Source organism: Anastrepha ludens, chromosome 3 (assembly GCF_028408465.1).
Source record: "Anastrepha ludens isolate Willacy chromosome 3, idAnaLude1.1, whole genome shotgun sequence".
NCBI classification, from domain to species: Eukaryota; Metazoa; Arthropoda; class Insecta; order Diptera; family Tephritidae; genus Anastrepha; species Anastrepha ludens.
In genome coordinates, this window is record NC_071499.1 from 119,260,341 (window position 1) to 119,278,609 (window position 18,269).

The 18,269-nt window shown below is 37.2% G+C and overlaps 3 protein-coding genes across 4 annotated transcripts; 1 reads left to right on the plus strand and 2 right to left on the minus strand.

The window, feature by feature from the left end:
• Nucleotides 1-1,418: 1,418 nt before the first annotated feature.
• LOC128858897 (DNA-directed RNA polymerase III subunit RPC1) lies at nucleotides 1,419-16,132 on the plus strand. Its single transcript, XM_054095461.1, has 13 exons — nucleotides 1,419-1,587; nucleotides 1,650-1,779; nucleotides 1,836-2,479; nucleotides 2,560-3,644; nucleotides 3,704-3,849; nucleotides 11,198-11,615; nucleotides 11,691-11,848; nucleotides 11,911-12,188; nucleotides 12,262-12,529; nucleotides 12,604-12,744; nucleotides 12,843-12,961; nucleotides 13,032-13,539; nucleotides 15,554-16,132. The coding sequence occupies exons 1-13, from the start codon at nucleotides 1,544-1,546 to the stop codon at nucleotides 15,746-15,748; spliced, it is 4,134 nt and encodes a 1,377-aa protein (XP_053951436.1). The 5' UTR covers nucleotides 1,419-1,543; the 3' UTR covers nucleotides 15,749-16,132.
• On the minus strand, nucleotides 5,937-8,836 carry LOC128858899 (brachyurin). The gene is made up of 2 exons (XM_054095464.1): nucleotides 8,651-8,836; nucleotides 5,937-6,741 (listed from the first exon to the last, which is right to left on the minus strand). Exons 1-2 carry the CDS (start codon nucleotides 8,738-8,740, stop codon nucleotides 6,004-6,006), a joined length of 828 nt encoding a protein of 275 aa, XP_053951439.1. The 5' UTR covers nucleotides 8,741-8,836; the 3' UTR covers nucleotides 5,937-6,003.
• Nucleotides 15,954-18,106, minus strand: LOC128858898 (E3 ubiquitin-protein ligase RMND5A). 2 transcript variants are annotated; one of them, XM_054095463.1, is made up of 4 exons: nucleotides 18,010-18,106; nucleotides 17,449-17,830; nucleotides 16,605-17,386; nucleotides 15,954-16,534 (listed from the first exon to the last, which is right to left on the minus strand). In XM_054095463.1, exons 2-4 carry the CDS (start codon nucleotides 17,705-17,707, stop codon nucleotides 16,262-16,264), a joined length of 1,314 nt encoding a protein of 437 aa, XP_053951438.1. In that variant the 5' UTR covers nucleotides 17,708-17,830; nucleotides 18,010-18,106; the 3' UTR covers nucleotides 15,954-16,261. The 2 variants fall into 2 exon arrangements, with proteins under 2 accessions (XP_053951438.1, XP_053951437.1); XM_054095462.1 differs by having other exon boundaries at nucleotides 17,947-18,083.
• Between the last annotated feature and the right edge of the window lie 163 nt (nucleotides 18,107-18,269).

Genomic DNA, 18,269 nt, shown 5'->3' on the forward strand with positions numbered 1-18,269 from the left:
TCAGCTTTTTTTAACTATCCGTTTGGCTCCCGGTGCTAGCCGGACTTTTTCGACTTTGACCGTGAATTTAACATATTTCTATTATAACTAACGACTTGAGCTTCCTGGCTGCTTTCTAAAATTTTTTTATTTGTCTTATACATTAACGATTTGTTCAGTGTAATTAAATATAGTGATGTCTATGTATATGCTGATGACGTTCAATTATATGTTAGTTGTCCCATTAGTTGTATTGATATTTGCATAAGTAATATTAATTCTGACTTGAGCCTCACAAGCAAGTGGGCTTCTGACAACGGATTAATTCTTAATCGTGATAAGTCCCAATGTATCGTTATATACAAAAAATATATCAAGCTCGATGGCTACACAGAAGTCAAACTAAATGATGCTGTGATTAAATATGTGGGCAATGTTAAAAATTTAGGGGTTACATTTAATAGAACTTTTACATGGAGCAGCCACATCTTTACTGTCATAGGCAAAGTTTATGATATGCTCTACATTCGACTGCTACTAGCTAAAACGTATTTGTTACCAACGTTACTGTATGGTTGTGAGATATATACTCCTTGTGATAGTGTGTGTCGTAGTAAGCTTAATGTTTTGTATAACAACATTGCAAAATACGTGTACTGTAAAAAACGTTATGACCATACATCTGCTTTTGCGAAAAAAAAATGCTTCCGTATCCTTTTACGACTTGCTTAGGTTTAAATGTTTAGTTTTTCTCCAGAAGATCATAAACACTCAGGATTCCAGATACCTTCTGTTTTCAAAGTACTGGCGTTCGTTAAACTTAGTCCCGATGAAATACAAATGTTTGGTGACTGAACGTCAATACTTTGTGTTCTCTGTACGTCTATGGAATACCTTACCTTACAAAATTAAACGTATAAAAGAAAGCTTGTGTTTCAAAAATAAATTGCTTCGCTACCTTGCCGAAAATTGCTGAATGTACTCAAATTAATCATTACTCCTATTACTATTATTTTTACTTTACTTTCGTTTTTTAATACTTTTCTCCAACTTATACATCTTTACTACTATCTGTAATTTTAATTTTACTGTAAATCCTTTTATGTAAACTATTCTTAATGTCAATCATTGTACAAAACCTATGGTTGTATGTTTGGCTTTAATAATAATAAATAAATATAATATACGAAGAAATTTTGTGTTATTGAATTATATGATAAGTTTATTTTTTACTTTGATTAAATACAAACTGTTATGAAACAAATGTAATGTTTGATTTAAAAAATAAATTGAATTTAATGTGGTAAAACGCTTTCTTCAAATTTAGTGCTTTAAGAAATTTAAAATCTGGCAGCTCTTCTTATAAGAATATTATTCTGTTTTGTCTATTACTTCGCGTTTTGGCATTTATGGTGAACGTACCAAATAGCAACAAAAAATGCAAAGCGGTATCAAGAATGATAAAAGTTCTCTACAACCTGAATCGGCGTGTTGTGTATTTCATGTATTGTTGAAGTCACATTTTTGTTGAAATTGTAAATCTTTTTAATTTTCCTGCTTAAAAATGCCGAAAGAGCAGTTTCGCGAAGCAGATGTCATAAAAAAAATGTAATTATAGTATAAGAAAGATTCGCGAATGTCCAATCAAATTTGTGTAATTTATTTTCCAGTTCCCATGTGCAATTTTGCATTAGCAGCCCAGAAGAAATCCAGCAGGAAGCGCATTTACGTATTGTTTCAAAAAATTTGTATCAAGGGCAACGTCAACCTGTTCCTTATGGCGTGCTGGATAAGCGCATGGTAAGAAAATGGTTTATGTACGTCCATTTATATATTAATATTGTTCCTACCTTTAGGGTGTAAGCACCAAAGATGCCACCTGTGATACTTGTGGCCAGGGTTTAAATGAGTGTATTGGTCATTTTGGTTACTTGGATCTTGCTTTACCAGTATTTCACGTAGGTCATTTCCGTGCAACAATTTCAATTTTACAGATGATTTGCAAAAGTTGCTCGCATGTAATGCTTCGGGAGCAGGATAAGCGCATATTTGAGAAGAAGCTGCTAAATCCAGACCTGTCGTATTTAGCAAAGAAGTCGTTGCACGGCCAAATTTTAGGTAAAGCAAAAAAACTGGCAAAATGTCCCAACTGTGATGCTCCTAGTGGAGGCGTTAAGAAAGGTCAAGGACTACTAAAGATACTGCATGACCCATGCAAAGGAAAAAAACCAGACGCTGTCATGAGTGATGCGCTAAACGAGTTATTGCTGGCGACAGAAAATAATCGCGAACTTCAACAAACGTTAACATCTCACAACCAAGTAGAGGAACTAAATCCATTAACAGTATTGGAATTATTTAAAAGTATACCGAAAAGTGATATACCTTTGCTTGGTATGACTTCCGGGTATGCTAGTCCAGCAAATTTAATAGTGACGCGCATTTTTGTACCGCCAGTTTGCATACGTCCCTCGGTTTTGTCCGAAGTTAAAGCTGGAACGTAAGTGAAATGTTTTATTTTTTCATATTCTTTATTTTATTTTGTTTTTGTGTTAAACCTTCACTGGATTTATCTTACAGTACTGAAGACGATTTGACAATGAAACAAAGCGAAATATTGCTCATCAACGATGTTATCCAAAAACATATGACTGGCGGTGGCAAAATCGAACTTATTCAAGAAGATTGGGACTTTTTACAACTACACGTTGCACTGTATTTTCACAGCGAACTCTCTGGTATTCCACTAAATATGGCGCCGAAAAAGATGACACGAGGTATTGTGCAACGCTTAAAGGGCAAACAGGGTCGCTTTCGTGGCAATTTATCTGGCAAACGTGTTGACTTCTCTGGACGCACAGTCATATCACCCGATCCAAACCTAATGATACACCAAGTAGGCGTACCAGAACGCGTCGCCAAAATACTTACCTACCCGGAGCGTGTGAATCCCGCAAATATACAAAAGATGAAAGAGCTCGTGAAAAATGGTACACAGAAACATCCAGGTGCCAATTATGTACAACAACGGGGTTCAACATTCAAAAAGTATCTCGCATACGGTAATCGTGACAAAGTTGCGCATGATCTAATGTGTGGTGACATTGTCGAGCGACATTTGTGCGATGGCGATATAGTGCTCTTCAATCGCCAACCCTCATTGCATAAAATGTCTATTATGTGCCATCAGGCTAAGGTGCAACCACAGCGAACATTCCGTTTCAATGAATGCGCATGCACACCCTATAATGCTGATTTCGATGGTGACGAAATGAATTTACATTTGCCACAGACAGAGGAGGCACGTGCGGAAGCACTTATACTCATGGGCAATAAATCCAATTTGATTACACCCAAAAATGGAGAAATACTCATTGCGGCAACACAAGATTTCATTACAGGCGGCTACCTATTGACACAAAAAGACGAATTTCTTACTAAGGAACAGGCTATGCAACTGGCTGCATGCTTTCTAGCTGGACCAGATGCTAATATGAGGATCGATATGCCACCGCCGGCAATATTAAAACCACGAAAACTCTGGACGGGCAAACAAATATTCAGTCTACTGTTGCGTCCGAACACACAATGTCCTGTAAAGGCGAATTTGATAACAAAAGGACGCAACTACACCAGTAACTACGACTTGTGTGTGCGAGATTCATGTAAGCTATTAGGGCAAATCGTATACAAATTATTTTTTATTAATTTTTTTTTATTTTAGGGGTCATTGTGCGTAATTCAGAACTCATTTGTGGTTCAATGGATAAGAGCACATTGGGTTCTGGTACGAAAAATTGCATATTCTATGCTATATTGCGGGACTTTGGAGAACTGTACGCCACCAAATGCATGTGGCGTTTAGCGAGGGTGAGTGGAATGCTTATATTAAACAAATATGTAGAATTTTCTCAATTAAGGTATCGAATATGTGCTTACTTGAGTCATTTCTTTTATACAATGAATAAATGTAGTCACGTAAAATTTATGCAGTAACTTGTCAGTAACTTAATTTCTGAGAATTCGCTCTCAAAGAGAAAAATATAAAAAAAGTACATGAACGCAAAACCAGGAACAATTTGCCAGTTTTACGAAAAGCTGGCGAGAAAAATCACAATTCAGTTGAGCAAATTCGTATTAAATTAAAAAAAAAAAATTAAGCAAATAAAATGCAAAATAACGGGCTTAGCATCACATGATTTCCTTTTGTCCAGAATAATTTGTTCCATTTCATAATCGCTGCCAGATGAAGTACATTTCATTTGCAATTGTATTGTGGCAATCACAGCTGTAACATTTGAGAATATGTTTATATGAATATATGTGTGCATGAATAAGTGTAGTTTTTACGCATGCATTACCCACCATATCATATCGTGGTGGGTTAACGTCCGTGATATGGGGGTTAAACCAACACTTAAGCCTCATCCCCACGGCAAGGGGACCAACTTGATGAGGAAAATCAAATATACATTTCAAAATCATCATATTTACTTTGAACTAAATACCATATACAATATTCTATAAAAACGTTTGCCTATGGTTATTCTCGAATTGTCGAATGCTGTACAATCGTTTTATGGAATATTTTTTATCCGAAAAGCATAAGCCCTTAGTTTGGGGGTGGTGCCGAAATATTTCGAAACACAGTATAGGTTCTTATGTGGTAAATATATTCCGCGTGTTCTTGAGAACAGTTAGAAATTAGTTATTTGCACAGGCTCATTAGTGGCGTTTGTGTCCCGCTTTCAGTTATTTGTTTTTCACATTTGACTAAAAAGCGTAACAAAAACTGGATTTTTGTACTCGGAGAATACAAAATTGTTTATCCCTTTACTTTAAGAATAAAAGTTTTTCTTTAGGACCGAATCAAGCCGAAATTAGCTGATATATCAATAAATTAGCTTAATTATTAAGCATTTTTGGTAACGTTGGACTTGCGCACTGTTCCTGTAACGAATTTTTGTACTAAATTATAAAGCAAAAAATAATACCTCTGATGCATTCGTTCGCCTCTGTTAAATTAATATCTTTTGGCATAAATGCATATGCCTCACAAGTTTAAGTTGCTACCGCTAAGACTTAGGACAAAAATGGTAGCTCATTACATTTATTATAATTATTAACAGCCAGCAATCCAATATTATCAAGAGTTATTGCTATTGCAGGAGCAACTTTATCAGTCTAATTACTCAGCTTTAAGCTTGCTAAATTAGCTTTAACTGATATGCCATATGTATTTCGTCTTGTGTTTGAATGCTAAACTACGCTTGTCTACAACACGAGCCAGCGTAACGCTGAAATTAATTAAGAATTATTGCTGATGTTATATTGCAACGCAATTACTTAAACACACACAGCCACAAGATAAAATAAAACAATTATCGAACATTGGTAAATCCCTAAACTCATTATTTACTATACCACAGATTTTAGCAGAACTACATGAGGAGAACAATTCATATTAAATCCTATTGATTGGTGCTCGATGTATTTCGTATCTTATCTGGGTAAAATTTCAAGAGCATCCGAGAAGCAATTAATGTGCAAAAACAATACAATAAATAATTTGCTACAAATACATTCAACCCGAATTTGTATCTCTAGTGGAATTTCGTTATTTTTTTTTTTTTTTTTTTTTTTCGTTTATATTCCCAGTCGTGATAATATACATATATGGGTATAATTTTAAACAAAACCATATCAAGTATTCTTGAGTTAGTTTTATGTTTGAATAAGAATTTTCCCCACGACAGTCGGTTCTACGTAACCGGAACGACCCGGATTTATATCCGGCCAAGGACTGTCACTTCAGCAGCATTCCCCGTATATGTATGGGGAATGTTTATGCTGCTACAACAAAACAACAACGAACAGTTGCAAAGGCACTTGAATCTACATACTTAACACTTGCTATGTTAATTGTGTTCTAAATGTTTAAATTAATAAATAAAATATGAAAAAAACAGTCACGCTAATTAAATTTAGCGAAATTTATTTAATATCCATCTCAACCATATCCTTTTAAGTACTATTGAAATTTATACCCGTCACTTGCGATATGTAAGCCAGGAATGAGGTTAAACGCGCATAACCCGACGGGTATCCCTCAGTACACATATCTTCTGCAACAAACGAATTTATGCCAATTTGCATCCACGTGCCACTCGAATCTTGCGTTATTAGCGGACCACCAGAATCACCGCTGCATATCGACATATCAGTGCCATTTTCGCCTTTAGCGCACAATGTTGAGCTAAGAACTACACTTGTTCCGAACACCGCTAAACACTTACTATTATTAATGATTTCTACTTGTGCATATAATAGATTATTTGAAAAATCCGTGTATTCATCATCGGTTAAACCAAAGCCAGCAATTATGGCCACTTGACCAATGAAATTGTAGCTTGCCGCTGAACTTGGTACCAATTGTATTGGTTGTATGATTGTGCTAAATGTCAATGGTGTTGGTAGCTCAATCAGTGACACATCATTATTTAAATTCCCTTCATTGTAATTTGGATGGACGTACAATTGTGTTGATGTCATATTTAGGGCATTAGGATTGTCAAATATTATAGTGCCAAACATGAGAAACATAGAAGTTTGTCCATAAGTGCAATGTGCTGCGGTGAGTACCCAAGATGATGCTATAATCGAACCACCACAAAGCAAATCATCTAGCGGATCTAATTTTAATATCACTTGCCAGGGAAATTGGCCAAGCGAGGCAGGTGTACCCGAAATAATGCGATTTTGCTGTCAAGGAAGAGAAAAGGAGAAAAGAATGTGTAAATTATTTTAAATATTCATAGCATTACAAAGATTACATTAAAAACGGAAGAGACATTTAACCGGCGCTTAAATAACACATCCGCGTTGCCAACGTGTATACATGCGGTTATAAGTGACGTTCATAGCCGCTCGTCTCATTTGAACACTTTTAATAAATTTATTATTTTAAGATACGTATATTTTTTAATCTCTTTTATGGTGAAAGACGGTTTTTGAAAATATAATGGACTATGAATAAGTTCGTGCGGTTTTACAACAGATGGCGTAACTTGATTATTATTCCATCGATCCACATTTCCAAACATTCATTGGAGAGCTACTGTCGTAAGGCACAAACGTCAGTATAAGTTTTTTATTTGAAGCGTAAACAACAATATTTTTACCACACTTGAAAATGTCGAATTTCGTGCCAAATAATGTGTTTTTGCGGGGAATTCTTCTTCATTATTTTAATATGAAGAAAAAAGCAGCCGAAAGTCATCGTATCTTGGTGGAAGTTTATGGTGAGCATGCTCTATCTGAGCGAACGTGCCAGAAGTGGTTTGCACGCTTTAAAAGTGGTGATTTTGGCTTGGAAGACGAAGAACGCGAGGGTGCGCCGCCAAAGTTCATGGATACCGAATTGGAGGAATTGCTCGATCAAGATCCGGCTCAAACGCAAGAAGAGGTTGCAAAAACTTTGGGAGTTGATCAATCAACCATTTCCAAACGTTTAAAAGCCATGGGAATGATCCGAAAGGTAGGCCATTGGGTGCCGTATGAATTGAAGCCAAGAGACGTTGAACGCCGTTTTATGGCATGCGAACAACTGCTTCAACGGCACAAAAGAAAGGGTTTTTTGCATCGAATTGTGACTGGCGATGAAAAGTGGGTCCATTACGACAATCCAAAACGTCGGGCAACGTATGGATACCCTGGCCATGCTTCAACATCGACGTCGGCGCAGAATATTCATGGCCTGAAGGTTATGCTGTGTATCTGGTGGGACCAGCTGGGTGTTGTGTATTATGAGCTACTGAAACCGAATGAAACGATTACGGGGGATGTCTACCGACGACAATTGATGCGTTTGAGCCGAGCACTGCGAGAAAAACGGCCGCAATACGCCGATAGACACGACAAAGTTATTTTGCAACATGACAATGCTCGGCCACATGTTGCACAAGTGGTCAAAACATACTTAGAAACGCTCAAATGGGATGTCCTACCCCTCCCGCCGTATAGTCCAGACCTTGCGCCATCCGATTACTATCTCTTCCGATCGATGCAACATGGCCTGGCTGACCAGCACTTCCGTAATTACGATGAAGTCAAAAAATGGATCGATTCGTGGGTTGCGGCAAAACCGACCGAATTTTTCACAAAGGGAATCCGTGAATTGCCAGAAAGATGGGAAAAAGTAGTAGTAAGCGATGGACAATATTTTGAATATTAAATTTGTAACCATTTTACGTCAATAAAGTTTCAAATTTCGAAAAAAACCGCACGAACTTATTCATAGTCCTATAAATATTTAAGTAAGTTTTTCACAAGCCCACATGCACATGTGTGTATATGCATACATATAAATATGTATTTTATGCATGTTATTCGGAGAGTAATTATAATGAATGAAGAGTGTATACCATATGAAGAAATTTGTGTGAAGAAGAAGAATTACTTATTTGAATTACGCTTGGGCACTTCAACTAAAGGTAGCGAAAGAACACATTTTATTTTACTTTCTTGCCGGAATGACTACGATTTCATATTAGCCAACAGCATTTATTGCAACAACAACAGCAATCAGTTTTATTTTACTTCACTTATTTTTTTTTTAATTCTTTTATTTATGCTTTCCTTTAAAATTTTTAAAATATCGTTAAACACTCACAATCTGCCCAAGCCTGATATCGGGAACATAACTCTGCGCAGTCGCCAATAGCAATGAAAGGCATAAGAATGCCAAAACTTTACGACTCATTTTACTGAGGAACTAAGTAGAAACAACAGCAAAGGTCCACAACAACTAGCACACCTTGCCAAATAATGTAACACACTGCTCTGTCGCATTGACCGTCGTCAAGTTTTATAAAAAATTCTTTGTGCTCCAACAATTAAGCCATATCTATACTATATGATTTTTTTTTATCATATTAAGTTGTTTAAAAAGTCGAAGCTCTCACTGGCGGTTTTTCCACAGATGCGATATCTCTCTTAGAACTTTTTTGTATTTTTTTAATTGTTTAATTCATTCAGAAATTGTCGTATTCAGTATCTTATCGCACCAACAGGAGTTCGTTCTCTTAATTATAGTGTTTACGGCATGTTAGCTGCTTGCAAAAAAAGCAAAATTTATGAAAACAACTATCAGCTGATTACAAAAAACATGTATGTAACTACTGTACAAATCCGGAAAGCAACTTTAATCAAAATTAGTATATACATATATCATATATTTGTTTATGATATAAGTGTACATATGTATATCCGGCCTCTTGACAAATACAACGTATTTGACTTAAGTAGTTTTTGCTTTTAGATCAAAAAAAGTCTGATCATGCAAAAAAATTAAAATTTTTTTTAACTCTTATTAAGATATAATCTTAGACTACAGCTATGGTTGAGTAATAGTTGAAATATCGAACTAGAACCCAGCAATATAGTGCTTGAGAGATAAAATGTGTTAAGTCAATTTAAGTCCAAAATACAAGTCCATAAATACGTGTTCGTGTAAATATGTTCTTGCACAGACACAGAAGTTTTTACGGTTTTAGTGTAAGAATGTCAGTATTTTATTCTTAGCAATTTGCTCATTCATCGATTTTATAACGGCTATTGTGCAATTGTTTTTTTCTTTTTCTAGCCCTCAGGGATTAAAGAATAAAGAAAATAAACTTGTAGTTCTTGAGAAAAACTTAAATTATGTGCTTTATTGCTATATAATTATGGCATTGCGAAATGTTTATGGAAGTGCAAATAATCAAAAGTTCAGCAAAACGTTTTTTTTTTTTTTTGTTTTTTAGCTATTTGAAAAAAATTCTAAATACACCGTGAAGTCCAAATTAAACAACACTGAGCTAAAATAAAAACGACAGGGTGTTCTGATAATTTCGACTTTATTTATTCAAACTAGTCCCCTCTAGCCTCGATACTCTGTTTGGCGCGATCTAAAAGCTTTTCGAAAGAGTACTTCAGGTCATTAACTGGAATGTCCTTCAGGATACCGATACAAGCATTTTGGATGGCCTCTACGGACGCAAACCGTTTTCCTTTCATGGCCAAATACAATTTTCCGAGTAGGTAGAAGTCACAGGGAGCCATATCAGGCGAATACGATGAGTGATTGATGGTTAAATTGTAATTTCTAGTCGAAAAATCAGTCACAAGAGTGGATCGATAGGATGGTGGATTATCATGCAATAAGTGCCAGCTTCCTCCTTCGCGGTATTCAGGGCGAATTCGACGAATGCGATGCAACAAACGCTCAAAACACCGAGATAGAAAATTGCATTGACGTTTTGGCCCGCTGGCACGAACTCCTTGTGGGCAATTCCCTTGTAGTCGTAAAAGCAAATGAGCATCGACTTGATTTTTTGAATGATGGTTCGTCTAGGGCCTTCCATTTGGCTCTTTGACGTTTAGTTTCAAGTTCATGTTAAAACACCATGTTTCATCACTAGTTGGAATGTTGTAAAGGGAGTTTCTGTCTTTTCTTGCCTCTTTATTGAGGTCTTTCGAATGTTAAAATCTGAGCAATTTTTGGTCCTCAGTTAACTCGTGCGGAATTAAACGTGCACAGACCTTTCGTAAGCCCAAATGATCAGTTAAAATGAGATAAATCGATATTTTGGAGATATTCAACTCCGATTCCATGAATTTCAACGATGATTGCGGTTCATTTTTGATCAATTTATGAACAATTTCGATGGAGTTTTCGGTGATTACTGATTCTCATTTATGTTCTCTCAATCATCTCTGAAATGTGTAAACCACTCATAAACTCTCATCTAGACAATCATCGCCATAAACTTGTTTCATCAATTCAAATGTTTAGGTACCGCTTCGTTTTACCGATTTTAAAACAAAATTTGATATTAGCTCTTTGTTCAAAACTCTCATGGCACAAACATACTGAAACTTTAGACGCAATAACTTCACTTCCACTGAACCGAATGAAACCAAACTTTCACTGGAAGTCAGCTAGGGATGTAACTTCAAACGCACTAACTTATTAAAAAGATGGCGGCATCAAAAACATTTTTATAACGGCAGTCTTGTTTATTTTGGACTTCACCTTGTATTATACCATTTGAGCGCGCGCAACTGTAATATTTTGCTGTCACTTCAGCAGCCTTCCTCGTATATGTATTGGGAACGTTTATGCTGCTATGATGCGTTACAACAACAACAACATTCATAAAAAATTTTCTATTCATAGATCGCTTCATATTTCATACAAAATCGTGGCTTCTCCTTTGGCATCAGCGATGTTACACCAAGCAATAAGTTGCTGGAGGAAAAACAAAAATTATTGGAAAATGGTTATGCTAAATGCGATGAATATATTTTAGAGATGAAAAAGGGTACATTACAATGTCAACCAGGTTGTACACCCGAGCAAACGCTCGAAGCAGTAATGTTGCGTGAGCTCTCATCCATTCGTGAACAGGCAGCTAAAGCTTGCTTCCGTGAGCTGCATCCTACGAATAGTGCACTTATTATGGCGCTGTCCGGTTCGAAAGGCTCCAACATCAATATTTCACAAATGATTGCATGTGTCGGTCAGCAGGCCATTAACGGCAAGCGGGTGCCAAATGGATTTGAGAATCGTGCTTTGCCACATTTCGAGAAATTCTGTAAGTCGAAAGATAAACTTGTTTTTAATTTAATATTAAATATTTATTTATTTTGTTTTTGGTAAAATTTATTAGCGGCTATACCGGCAGCCCGTGGATTTGTGCAAAATAGTTTCTACTCTGGTCTGACGCCTACGGAATTTTTCTTTCATACAATGGCTGGTCGTGAAGGTTTGGTCGATACAGCTGTCAAAACAGCCGAGACTGGCTATCTACAGCGCCGTTTAGTGAAGGTGAGTTATGCTCTTCTTTTTTTTAGATAATAATAAAATATCTTTCTAATGCGCTTTCCTAGTGCCTGGAAGATCTGGTCGTGCATTATGATGGTTCCGTGCGTAATGCCATCGGTGAAATAGTTGAGTTAATCTATGGTGGCGATGGTTTAGATCCAGTTTTTATGGAAGTTAAAAACAAACCAGTAGACATGGTGCGCCAATTAAATCATTTACGAGCTACAGTATCAGATCGCAAAAGCACACCACTAGGAGCGTCTGAAATTACGCCGGTGGCACGTAAAATACTAGCAGATGATGAGTTTACCATGAGTCGAAAAGATTTCCAAAACGAAATTATGTGAGAAAAACATACTTAATTCCTCTAATATACACAGATATATATAACAATTTTATATAATTCTTGTAAACAGTGCTTTCATTGAAAAAGTAGCGCAAAAGATCGCGGACGTGCAGGCAAAGTACAGACGACATCCGAAATTGGCGCACGAAATTGAACGCTTCACCGAAGAACAAATTCGCACTTTTATGCGTTGGGTCAATGATAAATACAACCGTGCCGTTACTGAGCCTGGCACGGCTGTGGGTGCCGTAGCTGCGCAAAGTATTGGTGAGCCAGGCACACAAATGACACTGAAGACGTTCCATTTTGCTGGTGTTGCCTCTATGAACATCACACAGGTGTGTATTAAAAACAAGTAGTAATTTCCCCTTTCGCAACGTTTAACGTTTTTCTCCTGCTATCTAATCCACAGGGTGTACCGCGTATTGTTGAAATTATTAATGCAACAAAAACAATTTCGACACCAATCATAACAGCCGAAATTGAAAACAACACGAACATGGAATTTGCACGTAAAGTGAAGGCGCGCATTGAGAAAACAACGTTGGGAGAGGTATGCATGGACGCTGGTGGTTGCAAATTTATGAACGATTTAATCCAGAGAGAAATAACACAATTTTTATCATCACTTTTATCATATCATCCACATAGATTTCATCGTACATTGAGGAAGTATACAGGCCAGATGATTGCTTCTTAGTCATACGTTTGGATTTAAATCGTATTCGGGTTTTAGGTTTAGAAATTAATGCTGAGACTGTGCGTTACTCGTAAGGATATTGTCGTTTATTAACATTTTTAGCATTTTCTCTTGAAATACCGTTTTTGTTCCCCTTTTAGTATTTGCACCTCAAAATTACGGATAAAACCAGCGCTGGTAGATGTTGTCGGTGCTTCAGTGATCACAGTGCATATTGATACGTCAAAACATGGTGCCACACTCAACGCTGAATTGCAACGTCTCACTATATCTATACAGAATGTCGTCGTAGCTGGTTTATCGAATATTTCACGTGCCGTTATCGCAATAGATGACGCGCGCACACCGTCCACTTACAAGCTATGTATTGAGGGCGCTGGTTTGCGCGATGTTATGGCCACGTTTGGCGTTGTGGGCACGCGCACCAAGAGCAACAACATCTGGGAAGTGTACAATACATTAGGCATTGAGGCAGCGCGCACTACCATTATGACTGAAATAACCGATGTGATGGAAGGTCATGGCATGAGCGTGGATCATCGTCATATAATGTTGCTGGCCAGTCAGATGACCTCGCGCGGTGAGGTGTTGGGTATAACGCGACATGGATTGGCAAAAATGCGAGAGAGTGTATTTAATTTGGCATCGGTGAGTGATAAGTTTGCGCGCAATTTATTTGCGTATTCTTCTATATTATTAAAGATTCTCGTTTATTGCGTTGTCTATATCATTCCATTTATTTTTATATGCCACTTTTGAAATTTAATTTATTTCAATTAATTATTTTAATTTAAAATATTAATTTGTCTAAATTTTAAAGTTTATTCTAATCGCAAGTTTGACAAATTTTGAATTTTTTTCTTTTCAAAACTTTAAATTTTCATAAATCTTAGATCTTAGGTGCAACGTATAACAACTTGCAGAAAATGTAAAAATATTTTAAATAATTTTCGTTCCATTCGCGTCTCATCTAGGAGAATTAGGAGCTATTAGCACTGAAAAATTCAACTTTTATGCGCGAATAAGGGGTCACCTAATTTTTTCGATTTAATTTTACATGTTGGGCATAAATCAGGTGTCAGAAACTTTTTTTGTTTTAATAAAAGTAGTGGAATCCTCAAAGAAAGCATTTTAGGGATATTTGAAATAAGAGGGGCTGAAATCCGAGAAATTGTTTTATCATTAGGCCTCTTTCGCCAAGCGCAATGAATGAACAATATGTTGGCGGTTGGTAGTGCCCTGCAGACACCTGCTTGAGCCCGAGCCGCCTCCCAGGCACGTCAGGAGACACCTCCTTGACTACGCTGACGAACTCCAGGACAAAACTGACCGTAACCTACTGGACCGGACAGTATTTAGACAGTCAATAAACGACATTCACCGGGAGACCGTTACCACCTTCTTGAACTCCCGTCCTGTGAATGCCGTAATCGGATTCCAACCACCACCTATTGCAGACGAAGAGCTCCAGCTTCCCCGTGAGACCCGTGTAACACTGGCACAACTACGTTCTGGATACTGTAGCAGGTTAAACTCCTACATATCCAGAATCGACCCAGACATACCAAACACATGTCCGGCATGTGAAGGTACCCCGCACGACACTAACCACCTCTTCACATGCCCCCTCAAACCGACTCATCTAACCCCCCTCTCCCTCTGGACCCAACCCGTCGAAACAGCATGTTTCCTGGGCCTACCCTTAGATGAGCTAGACGAAGACGAACGATGATATGCCTACACTGACAGGGCTACCTATGCTGTTAACAACAACAACAACAATATGTTGGCAACGCGGGAGTATAGCTGCCGTAAATTACATATCGCACTTGTTACGTTAAAGCGTAACAACTCAAAATTTCCAAATTTTAGTTTTTTGCAAGAAAACAATGTACAGTGGTCATCTCTACCCACTGTAATAATCGTTCAGTGATTTGTCTAGTCTTTCGTTAAAAAAAACCGTTATGACTCTCTCTTTGTTTTCAGAATTACTTCGTTTGTCTCAACTAAAGAGTTACATTTTTAATTGTCTCCAAGTGTTTGAACAAATATGTGTCACATAAAGTGTAACATTTTGAATTGTGCCTGTTTACAACCAAACGTTTTGTTTAAGTTTGTTTAAGTTACTTGTTATTTTTTTCAGTTAAACAGAGACAACTCAAAATAACACCACTAAGTGTATAAAAAATTTCAGGAAAAGAGTAACAACTCAAAAATTTGTTATTTTAGCGCAACTACTAAACAAATAAGAATGAAACAACCGTTATATTGTTTTTAATGATATTTTCGTGCAATTACATATTTTTTTCCTTGTAATATATTATTAATATTTACGGAAACAGTTTTTCGTCTCTACTGGAAATGTTCAGATTTTGAGTTGTTACGCTTTAACGTAACAAGTGCGATTGTTTGTAAGACAGTGAGTTACACCAGTTTAATGAGATATTAAGGTACTCGCTAGCGGCAAATCTTGCTCGGTAACTTTGTTGTTGCTTACACGTGCAAATTTTTCGTCAAGTGAGGCGACCAGAGAAGTGGCCAGTTTTTGAAGCCAATTTTTGTCATTTATTTTTTCCATAACTTACTTCCACTCACCATTTATCTCAATTAGACTTATCGCATGTAACTACAACCTCTATTTCACACAAATAATACATTGCAGTTTGAAAAAACCGCCGATCATCTATTCGATGCCGCTTACTTTGGCCAAATCGATGCCGTGGATGGTGTTTCGGAGCGTATTATTCTAGGCATGCCTGCCTCAATTGGTACTGGACTATTTAAGCTTATACACAACCACGAGGACACCGCATTGCCGCAAGTGGAACCACCAATATTTCAGACCGTTACAGCGTGACCCCTTTGGTGAAGTGAATATAAATATTTCGGTGATATTTTCGTGTTATTTAAAAGAAAGAACTGTTAAGAAGTACTGTTAATTTTATGTTTGTAAGCGGCAAAACGCGAAAAAAATATTTAAAAATAATATATGTATACTTATATGCCTTCGGCAACAAAACTACCCAGCTCATCTAACCCGTCAACAGTTATTATTGCATTACTCAGCTTCTCAGACAAACATACTCGTATATATATTTTTTAATTAAAAAAAAAATGAAAACAGTACATAATTCCTTTAAACACGTTATTTAGGTTAACTTAAATAACTACAATTCAAATCTGCGTCGAATATCCTACTAATATAATTAGAACAGATGTGACAGAAGTTGTCCGTTTCTTATTTTTGTTTTTTTGTTTTACTTCATGCTACATATTCGTAAATATAATGATATTAATTAATGCTCTTCAATGAAACAAGTATAGAAGACTTATGTATTTTTGTAGAAATAAATGTGTGCTCGCGCGTTTTTTAAAAGTAGATTCGCACAGCGTCATCGGCATTCTGCTCGACAGGGCAGTAGGGGCATTTGAGTATATGACCATTACTCAGCTTGTGCAATGCATCGTTGGAGATGACATGTCCACAGGTCAATCGCTTTGGCGGATTATCTTCCGTTGTTTGCTGTCGCAATATGGGGCAGGCAAAAATTGAATGGTAACGATACTCTGCATCAAGATCAATCTCTATCGGCAATTCATCGCGTGCATTCCAAATGCTTAACACTTGACGTGACTGCATCACCTAGCAATTAATATTAAAGCAGCATTTGTGGTTTGAATCTTAAACATATAACCATATAAAAATAACCGACCTGTTTGATATTGAGTAGCGCCGGTAATGCTGTACATCCAGCATTAATGACAACGGATAATGCCGAGTTTTTGCTGATTCCCAACGTATGACATGCATCCTTCATAAATACATAGGATGCCTCCATCCACACTTCTGGTGAGATCAAATGCTTATACGGCGACTTGTCTATGCCCATGGGCAAGTAAATGAAGCAGCCCATTAAATTTGGTATTTCATGTTCAAAACGATCAATAAATTTGTTAAAATTCTTGCGCGCGTAAGCAATCCCCTCTGCCTGTGCGCCAATACCGCGCGACATTATTTGCAAAAATGCTAAACGGTGTAATTTGAATTCGAGTGTGGAGTTTTTGGCAATCAACTCGTTAGAATAGCGCGTGGCCCACTCCAGCGCCGGACCCAACTCTTGCTGCTGTATACCTTTCCAAATGCGATATATTTCGGCGAAACTGCTCTCCGAGTCAAACACTTCTTGTGCCATTTCCTCGGGCATGCCCGACTCCTTAATAAGTAAACGTGCCACATCATCCATACCCTGACGACAATAATGTTTTGCCATTACTTTATTTAGAAACATCAAGTTGTCTTCATCTTGTAGCGCATCAACTCGTGTTGTGGCTGTGAAATCGGAAACGAAGTTGCGATCGATAACTTTGCCCACTTTTGAGACGGCACCGTGTAAATCACGGTGTTCTGCCGAAAGTCGTTGTAGTTTTTCGTTGGCTTTGTGCAGTGTGTCCAACACATGTTTGACTTGGCACTCGTTAAGCCGTGGCTTGGCCGCTATTAAGATAAAAATAATAATTTGAATTAAGACTTTACACGACGGAAGATTTGCGACTTACGCTCCATTTCCACTTGCATTTCAGCCTCATCAGCCATTGGGTCATCTACATCAGAAGGTGCATCTACCTGTGTGCTGGTATTTATGGTGCCAGTCATCTCTTGCTCGGCTTTGTTGAGCACTTTCAGCAATTCTTCCAACAATGTAGCGACATCGGCGATTTCAGCTGCTGCATTTTCTCGTATATCTGTAAATTTAGATACGACTCGATCCAGCTCCTTTTCTACGGCGGCCAAGGCCTCTAAATCAGCGTTTTGCATGTTGGCGTAAATGCAATAAACAGCAAATTATTATTTTTTATTTATATTCCGCTGAGATTATTGCGTGTTGACTGACTAGTGGAAAATGTGAAAAAAATCCTGATTTTTGCTTCTTTGTTTTCGCTATGAAGATAAGAAAAGAAAAAGAGCTTAAAGTTGATGAATTTTGTATCTCTAAACGACTGGTTTGCAGTTCGCAAATTAAATTGTGTTAGTTAATACGCCAGTTTTCTTCTCACCTTCAAAAAAAATTATACTTGTCTAAATACCAGATTTTATTTTTGCAATTTTGTTTTTCTTACCAAAATTTGCATTTATTTTTCGACGCTGAGGAAGAACAGACTGTAGAGAACGTTGTTTGCTTTGCTCGTCAACCGTAATGATGCCAGATGATTTCAATATGTACATTTTTTTGTAATAATGTAGGGGGATTCAAGCTGCGCAATAATTCAAGCAATATTGTAATGGTTCTTTCATACTACACTAAGGCCCGGAACGGAATTGCAGCGGGTAACATGTTGACGGGCGGCGATCAGCGATCACAATTGCGACGGGGACGGTA

Coding starts and splice junctions, on each gene's coding strand:
- LOC128858897 (XM_054095461.1), top strand. CDS start 1,544: ATGCCGAAAGAGCAGTTTCGCGAAGCAGATGTCATAAAAAAAAT. Junction 12,962..13,031: donor GCTGAGACTGTGCGTTACTC/GTAAGGATATTG, acceptor TTCCCCTTTTAG/TATTTGCACCTCAAAATTAC. Junction 13,540..15,553: donor GTGTATTTAATTTGGCATCG/GTGAGTGATAAG, acceptor AATACATTGCAG/TTTGAAAAAACCGCCGATCA.
- LOC128858899 (XM_054095464.1), bottom strand. CDS start 8,740: ATGAGTCGTAAAGTTTTGGCATTCTTATGCCTTTCATTGCTATTGGCG. Junction 6,742..8,650: donor ATATCAGGCTTGGGCAGATT/GTGAGTGTTTAA, acceptor CTTCCTTGACAG/CAAAATCGCATTATTTCGGG.
- LOC128858898 (XM_054095463.1), bottom strand. CDS start 17,707: ATGCAAAACGCTGATTTAGAGGCCTTGGCCGCCGTAGAAAAGGAGCTG. Junction 17,387..17,448: donor AATGCAAGTGGAAATGGAGC/GTAAGTCGCAAA, acceptor TTATCTTAATAG/CGGCCAAGCCACGGCTTAAC. Junction 16,535..16,604: donor CGCTACTCAATATCAAACAG/GTCGGTTATTTT, acceptor ATTAATTGCTAG/GTGATGCAGTCACGTCAAGT.